Source organism: Triturus cristatus, chromosome 1_1 (assembly GCF_964204655.1).
Source record: "Triturus cristatus chromosome 1_1, aTriCri1.1, whole genome shotgun sequence".
NCBI classification, from domain to species: domain Eukaryota; kingdom Metazoa; phylum Chordata; class Amphibia; order Caudata; family Salamandridae; genus Triturus; species Triturus cristatus.
The window spans coordinates 138797624-138806897 of NC_140579.1; the positions used below are offsets into that span (position 1 = coordinate 138797624).

General features: G+C 51.9%; 1 protein-coding gene across 2 annotated transcripts in view; it reads left to right on the forward strand.

Annotated features, from left to right (window-relative positions):
* HSD17B8 (hydroxysteroid 17-beta dehydrogenase 8) overlaps nucleotides 1–7206 on the forward strand; it is a 76619-nt gene extending 69413 nt beyond the window's left edge. For both annotated transcript variants that reach the window (XM_085620335.1, XM_085620373.1), the window contains exons 8-9: nucleotides 4510–4584; nucleotides 6894–7206. In XM_085620335.1, coding sequence (XP_085476461.1) covers nucleotides 4510–4584; nucleotides 6894–6910 — 92 coding nt within the window. In that variant the 3' untranslated portion in view covers nucleotides 6911–7206. The remainder of the gene's footprint in view (nucleotides 1–4509; nucleotides 4585–6893) is intronic.
* The last annotated feature ends 2068 nt before the right edge of the window (nucleotides 7207–9274 follow it).

Consider the following 9274-nt stretch of genomic DNA (forward strand, 5'->3'; position numbering starts at 1 on the left):
CTCGTGAAGAGCAGGGTGCCATGGAAGAGTACTCTGAGCCCACCCACGCCTCGTGGAGAGGAGGTAGCCATGGAAGAGTACTCTGAGCCATCCACGCTTCGTGAAGAGCAGGGAGACATGGAAGAGTACCCTTAGCCCACCCACGCCTCTTTGAGAGCAGGGAGCCATGGAAGAGTACTCTGAGCACACCCACGCCACGTGGAGAGCAGGAAGCCATGGGAAGAGTACTCTGAGCCCATCCATGCCTCATGGAGAGCAGGGAGCCATGGAAGAGTACTCTAAGCCCACCCACGCCTCATGGAGAGCAGGGAGTCATGGAAAGAGTACTCTGAGCCATCCACACCTCGTGAAGAGCAGAGAGCCATGGAAGAGTACTCTGAGCCCACCCACGCCTCGTGGAGAGCAGGGAGCCATGGGAAGAGTACTCTGAGCCCACCACGCCTCGTGGAGAGCAGGGAGCCATGGAAGAGTACTCTGAGCCCGTCCACGCCTTAGGGAGAGCAGGGAGCCATGGGAAGAGTACTCTGAGCCCACCACGCCTCGTGGAGAGCAGGGAGCCATGGAAGAGTACTCTGAGCCCACCCACGCCTCGTGGAGAGCAGGGAGCCATGGGAAGAGTACTCTGAGCCCACCCACACCTCGTGGAGAGCAGGGAGCAATGGAAGAGTACTGTGAGCCCACCCACACCTCGTGAAGAGATGAGAGCCATAGAAGAGTCTTCTTAGCCCATCCACGCCTCTGGAGAGCAGGGAGCCATGGAAGAGTACTCTGAGCCCATCCACGTCTCGTGGAGAGCAGGGAGCCATGGAAGAGTACTCTGAGCCCGTCCACGCCTTAGGGAGAGCAGGGAGCCATGGGAAGAGTACTCTGAGCCCACCACGCCTCGTGGAGAGCAGGGAGCCATGGAAGAGTACTCTGAGCCCACCCACGCCTCGTGGAGAGCAGGGAGCCATGGGAAGAGTACTCTGAGCCCACCCACACCTCGTGGAGAGCAGGGAGCAATGGAAGAGTACTGTGAGCCCACCCACGCCTCGTGGAGAGCAGGGAGCCATGGGAAGAGTACTCTGAGCCATCCACGCCTCGGGAAGAGCAGGGAGCCATGGAAGAGTACTCGGAGCCCACCCACGCCTCGTGAAGAGCAGGGTGCCATGGAAGAGTACTCTGAGCCCACCCACGCCTCGTGGAGAGGAGGTAGCCATGGAAGAGTACTCTGAGCCATCCACGCTTCGTGAAGAGCAGGGAGCCATGGGAAGAGTACTCTGAGCCCACCCATGCCTCGTGAAGAGCAGGGAGACATGGAAGAGTACCCTTAGCCCACCCACGCCTCTTTGAGAGCAGGGAGCCATGGAAGAGTATTCTGAGCACACCCACGCCACGTGGAGAGCAGGAAGCCATGGGAAGAGTACTCTGAGCCATCCACGCCTCTTGAAGAGCAGGGAGCCATGGGAAGAGTACTCTGAGCCCACCCACGCCTCATGGAGAGCAGGGAGTCATGGAAGAGTACACTGACACCACCCATGCCTCGTGGAGAGCAGGAAGCCATGGAAAGAGTACTCTGAGCCATCCACGCCTCGTGAAGAGCAGAGAGCCATGGAAGAGTACTCTGAGCCCACCCACTCCTCAGGGAGAGCAGGGAGCCATGGGAAGAGTACTCTGAGTCCACCACGCCTCGTGGAGAGCAGGGAGCCATGGAAGAGTACTCTGAGCCCACCCACGCCTCGTGGAGAGCAGGGAGCCATGGGAAGCGTATTCTGAGCCCACCCACACCTCGTGGAGAGCAGGGAGCAATGGAAGAGTACTGTGAGCCCACCCACGCCTCGTGGAGAGCAGGGAGCCATGGGAAGAGTACTCTGAGCCATCCACGCCTCGGGAAGAGCAGGGAGCCATGGAAGAGTACTCGGAGCCCACCCACGCCTTGTGGAGAGCAGGGAGCCATGGAAGAGTACTCTGAGCCCACCCACGCCTTGTGGAGAGCAGAGAGCCATGGAAGAGTACTCTGAGCCCACCCATGCCTCGTGGAGAGCAGGGAGCCATGGAAGAGTACTCTGAGCCCATCCATGCCTCATGGAGAGCAGGGAGCCATGGGAAGAGTACTCTGAGCCCATCCATGCCTCTGGCGCCCCGTGTGACATCCGCAATGGCAATGCACAGCCAGGCTTGTTCTCATCCTGGTAGTACCTGTTTTGGTGACACCTACAGGGTGCTGTAGGGAGCACTCCTGGCGCCTGTTTCTGTCCCCTTATTTGATGCTCTGTGTAAGAGTCAAATGCCAATAAATCGATGCATAAAATGTGCACTGGTGCATCCGATGTCGGGGGCTGTCTGCAGCACCACTTTCAGGACTGGAATGTGAACATTGTCTGCATTATATTTACCAGATGTGACCTGCAGCAGGATTCACTCTGACTGACCGGGCCCGTATTTCAAGATGGTAACCTGTTTTTAGGTCTCACCTGGCGTTGCAGCGCAAAGCGCTGCTCGCTCTGCGAGACCTCGTGATCAAGGTGATTTCAGAAGGAGGCTTGAAGCCCCGCCCCTCATTTTCATTGGAAGGCGTCATCGTTTATGGTAAACGGTTGCCTTCCATTGTAAATTAGGCTTCTTTGTTACCGCCCTTTCGCCTTTTGGGACGGCCCATCCGGACTGGATCGTTTGCTTCACGGCTGTCGTGACGATATTTCTTATCTTTAGGGGGCGTGTTATCTAAACAAGCCATGAATCAAAGGATCCAGTCCGGATGGGCCATCCCCTGCATATCTCTAACAAACAGGCTTTGTGAACCAGGCCTCCCCGGGCACATGGCTGAGGGTAGTAATCACACTGGGGCGGTGGTACCACCAGGGAAACAACTCTTTAATATTCAGCGGCGTGTATTGGTGCTTCATCCGGGCACGTGCCTTTATTCTGGGGTGAAACCTTTTCGGCAAAGGGCTGTGCTCGTCGGATTTCACGTGGATGTTAAAGGTTGGAGGAAATGTGAAAGAAGCCATTAGTTGAGGGAGCAGGGACGGCTTCCTGCTGGACGGTGACAGAAATCAGTTCTGTGGAAGCCGGGCCGGCAGCGGGGAGACGGCAGAAGGGCCTGTACCTCAGCAAACTTCGCGCTCGGCTCATGTCACCCGGTGACCTCCCCCTCTCAGGCGGGCCCTTATCGAGGCCACAAAATGTCTGAAGCCAGGCGGGCCACCTGTCCCTTTCTCAAGCGCTCCTATTTGTTTTCTGTCCGATAAGAGGCCCTCCGCTCGAAGGGGCAGCGAGGGAAACACGATATCAGCGCCTCCTTCCCACTATCCCTCCGGAGGAGGCGCGAGGCACAGATTACATGCACTTTTGAGGGGAAAACACATTGATGCCCTTGTCCACCATGTTTGCATCGTGAATAAGAGGAACTGTACATTTTACGCTGCTTTCTTTTGCCACCAGAGCAGCCTGATTTTGCCTCAAACTTAGCTTCATCTTTTCCATTTTTAGAAGAGGAGAGCGGTTTATTCTTTGCATTTCTGAATATATGAACCCAGCACTGTCTGTCCACAGGCTACAAACGCCCCTCCACAGGCAAACCCATTCGCCACACTCATACCCACCATAGCAAAATGGTGTGTTGGGCCCTAATCAAGAAAGGAAAATACCCCCATACCTGAGTAAGTAGTAAAACAAGCATTTGTAATGCAATCGGTCTTGAGTTAAGCCTATTGGCATTGTAAATGACAATGACTTTTATTTATGTTTTAAAAACTACAACAAAAATAAAAGGCATTGTTATTTGAAATGTCAATAACTCATACTCGCATACATGCGAGACCTATTGCATTGCAAATGCTTGTTGATAAAATGCACTTGAAATGTAGAATGCATCTGTAATGTGGGCGTGTACTACCCACGCCCTCCTATGCCTGGTGCTCTTGTAAAGCCTGTGTAGGCAGCTGCCTTCCAGCTTCGTTCTATTAGGCGCCACAAGAGGGCGCCAAACTGGGAGAGCCGCCATTGAATGGCGTTGCTATTGTAGAGGGAGCACTCAAAGAGCGAAATACGGTTTTACTTTCGCTTTGAAAGTAACAGATGCACATTTCTGCCCTCGTGGGCACAGCTCACGTTCACTGAAGGCAGCACGTGGCTTCAGCTGCTTCGGCCACAGTCTGAGGCATACACATGTTAAACAAATCAAAGCTAAAAATAAAAACATCCAAGCTTCTCTCATCAGTGCACGCGTCGCCGCGCACCTGTAGTGTCCGTGGCTGCCAGAAGGATTGGAGTAGACACAGATACAAACAATTGCTTTAAAGTCGGGGGTCTGGAGTGAAGCTTCTCAAAGTTCGTGATTATGGGAGGGGGCAGAGGGTGTGTGTACATTTATGTGACAAATCGTGACCATGGTTGCATTAATATTTCCAAAGGTAGAAAATCAGAGTAGATTTTAATTTTGCCAACGAAGAGACCAGATTATCGTCACCATTGTGATAATCCTGTACATGTGGGCCAGTACTTACCCATGATCCTCTCTGCCTCCAGATGTGGCCGATGTCTGCGCTTTCCTGGCCTCGGATGACAGCGCCTACATCACCGGCGCCTGCATAGAGGTGACAGGTACGTATGGCGCACTCCCGCCAGTGGCCACCGGGAGGCAGCAGAGCCCTGCAGAAGCGGCCGCACCAGCTTGAATTGTTCGGTTTGATGATTTCAGTGTTTCTCGCGCGTCTCCAGCATGTGTAATGTATGGATGTGATATTTGTGTAGCGCAAACCTACCCAAAAGGCAGTGGAGAGCGGTGTACAGGGTCAAAGGCCAGCACAAAGCCAACCAGTGATCGGACAGGGAGCTAGTTTGTGGCTGGTTACTGCAGTGTTATGTAGTGATCTTTAAGGTATGGGAGCCTTCAACTATTTCGTAAAGTGGAGCAGCGTTGGGTCGGTCCTGGTGGACAGGCGGATGTTGTTCCAGATCTTGGGTATATATATATGATAAAACCCTGCCACCTTTATTTCGACGCTTCTTAATCTGCGGTCTGATGGTGTCCCGGCTGCAGGTGTGCCGAGAACCACCAGAGATGCTGGGCTAGTCTGGAAGAGGAGCGGGGTGCTGGTCGTGATGGCTTTGTAAATGATGCAGCTGGTTTTGAAGATGGTAGGGGGGTGGCGAGGGGAGCCCATGTAGGTCCACCGGTGCGGCGGCGACTGGATCCTATTCCTCGGGTCTCTGGATGGGACGTGCTGCGGCCTGTAGGACGCTCTTCCATCAGAGACTGCCAATAGGCGTCCATGGAGCAGGATGTTACCAGTCTCCAGAAATGAGAGTACCGAGGGCTTAAACAGCAGTTCTCCGGTCACTTTCTGCAAGACACGGTTTCACTTTCTGTAGAAAGGCGAGCAGGCACTGGGCTGTCTTTCATTTTTGGCAGTGTGTTCCTGTAGGGTGAGGTTGGAGTTCAGGGCAAATCCAAGTTACTTGGCATTCGGTGAGAGTTGAGGTTCGAAGCCGTCAAGGTTCATGCCATTGAGCCAGGTTTTACTACTCCTTGCTTCTTGTTAGCAAATAAAGCACATTATGTAGCACATTATGCATTGGTTGGGTTGAGCTTCAGGCAGGCATTGGACATCCAGCTCTAGGTAACGCGCAGGCAGTGTCTGAGGCGTCGGGTGTCTGAAGCAGAGGAGACTTTCATGCAGAGCTGTGTATTGACCCCATACTGGTAACGTTTCATGTCTCTCATTTGTGAGTAGAGCTCCCTGGGGCTTCCATGTAGAGGTTTGAGATGGCAGGTGACGCTACAGAACCCTGGGAGTCTCCGCGGGTAAAGGGCGTTTTTGGGGACCCAGAGGCGCCCACGTGAAGATACTTACGACCTGGAAAGTAGAAGAAGAACCAGTGAAGGACATTGTAGGGTGAATCGCATTTTGGACCGTAGGGTGGGTATGTGGGTGGGATGGCCGACTGCAGATCATGAGACAAGGGTTATCTTCATCTGTGGTCAGGAGAATGTTGTCCATGATACACAAGGGGGGCGGTGTCTGTTTGCATCGTGCTCGGAAGCCGAACTGGAAGTCGTGCAGGAGATGATTAACATTGATGTGATCTTGGAATTGAACATAGATTGCTTTTCAATCTCCGGTGAATGGATCGCTGGGTCGGTAGTTGACGAGGTCATCAGGGTCTACTGTCTTTGCGACATGGGAAGGGGGGGGGGGGGGGGATCGGGCCGGTCTTGAGCTTCTGACAAAATGCCTTGAGTGAGAGAGGTGCTGACTATGCTGAGTAGGGGAGAGAGAACGAGAGGGAGAGAGTGTCCCCAGAGAGAGCTTTGGTTAAGGACTAGGGTAACAGACCATCTTCACTAAAAGTGGCAGGGTTGGTGAAACAGCAACAGTCTAGAAGTTTGGTGATGGAAGAGATAAACAGAGGAGAGCGCTGCAGGAACTCGGCTTTAGAGAAACATGAACCGTCTGAAAGTCAGACGATGAGAGGTAAACAGAGGAGTATGTTGCAGGAAGTCATTGTCGGAGCAACAGAAACTCGGGTAGAGAAGGTAAACTAAGGAGAGTGTCACAGGAATTCATTGTTAGACAAACAAGCAACCTTGAGCAATATGTTCAAGACCGAAGGGGCGGTCGCAAACAGGAAACCAACTAACAGTAAATAGACGTGTAGAGAAAACGACGCTGAGGAAACTTCCACATAAAGCACTGAATAGATCTTTAGGAAACTGTGTACCAGGAGGCTAAAGTGCAGGAGGGATTGATGAGCTGGAGCTAGAGAACCAGAATATGAAAGAGGGCGTTAGACAAGAACTATGAGACCGCCATGGAGATGGCCGCCTTTCCCCAATGTGCCATGTCCCAGGTCTCCTATTGAATACAGGTCTCTTACTTAACACAGTTCTCTGTCCTTGCCTCACACAGGTGGCCTCTACATGTAGCCAGGTCCTGGCTGTGCCAGAAGGTGGATTGCGACTCCGCGTGGATGCCAGGTTAGGCGGGTGATTCACACTTGTGATCATGGATTGGACGTTCAGCTTGTGGTCCCACGCCTGGGTACAAAAGCAGAAACCACTTGAGGGTCCCGTCTGCTCCGAGCCAGCAGTAAGGAATGACCAGGAGCAGACTCACCAGGACTGGGTGTAAAGAGAGCCAGAAGACCCTCCAGCCATCAATGCCAACGGGTCCAGACAAACAGCCAGGAAATGTGCAAAGTAATAAAGGATGTCTATACGCACCTCTTAATCTGTCATGCTTTCACACCAGCATGTGGAGTATACATATTTTTGGAACTCTCACTGTCTTTGCTTGCATGTCTGTGTCCAAATATGTTTTTCTTTCTTTGTGTCACTTAATGTGTATCAGTGCATGTGTTCATTTTGTGGCGATCCTTCTCTGTACAGGTATGTCTAAGTGCCTTTTCAGTGATGCTTAGAGCCATGTCTGGAGAATTCATGCAGACTTCACAAGGTATGGACTGAGAAATATCTCACCCTGACGGTGATGTGACACCTTGAGCTTCCCTGACCAGAGCTTGTTGTAGCATCTGTGCCATCCTGCAACTTTTTAATTTCTTTCAGACCCAATATTTTTCACCTGGTGGTTTCCAGTTCTCAGTGACCTTCTAGGTGGCAGCTTTTGTGTCCCACGAGGAGTCGCTGGGGGTGGTCTAGTGATCTGCTTGGAAGTATGAATAATGCCTCTCTGTTCTTCCTGCAGGTACTAACCTCCTTTGTGAACTATGAGGTGATTGCTGGTTATTGTCAGGTTTTTTTTTTGCACAGTTTTATATAGCGCGAACTTGACCCGAATCCAATCAGAGCGCTTTACATAGCACCAGTTACGTTACATGAGGACACACATTCATTTTTTTGTTAGGCACGGGGAGATTAAGTGATGTGCCCAGAATCACAGGATGTTTAGCTTTGTTACCGAGACTCAAACCCAGTTCTCCCAGGTCCGAGGTTGAGCGCCCTAACCGTTAGGCCAACTCCTCTCCAGTTGACATAGTGTCAAGCTTGTGTCACTGCTAAAGACAAGGCACTAACTGGAGTATTGGCAACACTACCACCCAGCCCTCTCCAGGTGCACCTCTCTGACCTCGTTCAACAAGACCAGCAGGGACAGGGTGTGGAAGGGAGTATCTGCGAGAAGGAGGAAGGAGAAACAGTCGGACACGGAGATGGAAAAGAGCATGTCTAGCCATACCTCTGAGCGTCCATGGTGCCATCTCGTCCACAGTACAGAGGAGTACTCACCAAGATGGGGTGCAAAGAGAACCAGGCTTGGTGGCTGCCCATCGCCACTATGTTGTCAGAACACATTCCCCAGTTTGTTCTCTAGGGGTGTAACGAAGGCCCGTGTGGCGCAGGAGACCCCCTTTGAACCAGAATGTGAGATGTGGGATATCCTGTAGGAGGGCCCATCGATTTATATTATGCCACTGGTAACAATTATCTGAAAATAACAGTTCATTTACTCTTACTAGCGCTGAAATAACCTACCATCAGTACCTCCAAACTATATCGTCCATCTGCTACACCATCTATTGTATATTATTGTATTCCTTGTAAATGCTGATGTACAAACTTTTATCAAGTGCTGTGGTACCTTCTGGTCAAGTTTGTGCTATATAAAACTTGAAAAATAAATAACTCATCTGAGACTGTCCCAGCCTTACTACTGGGTCCAAGAACAACGACATGTGATGGCCTCTAGATGCTGTCCGTAGGCACAGGGAGATTACGTGATTTGCCCAGATCACCGGATGTTGAGCTGACGCAGAGACTGGAACCTAGATCTCCAGTGCCAAAGTCAGCCGCTCTGGTCATTACGCCCTACCCTCTCCCCCCTATGCAGCACATGTGTGGCAGTAGGACTAGGTGTGTTGTGATTCTGAGTCCTGGCGCCAGTGGGATCTGTTATGGATGTCATGGCTCCCATCCAAATAGAGGAAGATGTCAACAGACTGGTTCCAAACCAGAGGGTCAACTCCCAAGGGTCCAAGGGACGACAAAGGCAAAAAAGAATGGGTTCCCAGCCAGGAGTACAAGGGAGGACAAGAAGGTTCTTCCAGGTCCCACACCAACACTTGAAGTGTCACAAGGATGGGCATTACAAAACAGACTGTCCGGTGGAAGACCCTGTGCCAACCGCACTCACCACAGCAAGGATTTTGACTATGATTGAAGGGGATCGGGAGGGCCTTGTGCTCAACCTCAATGCCCAAATGGAGATTTGGGAAAGGGACCCAGAAGTAGGGATGCATGAGAACGAATGTGCTGAATATGTCTTGGGCAGTGTTT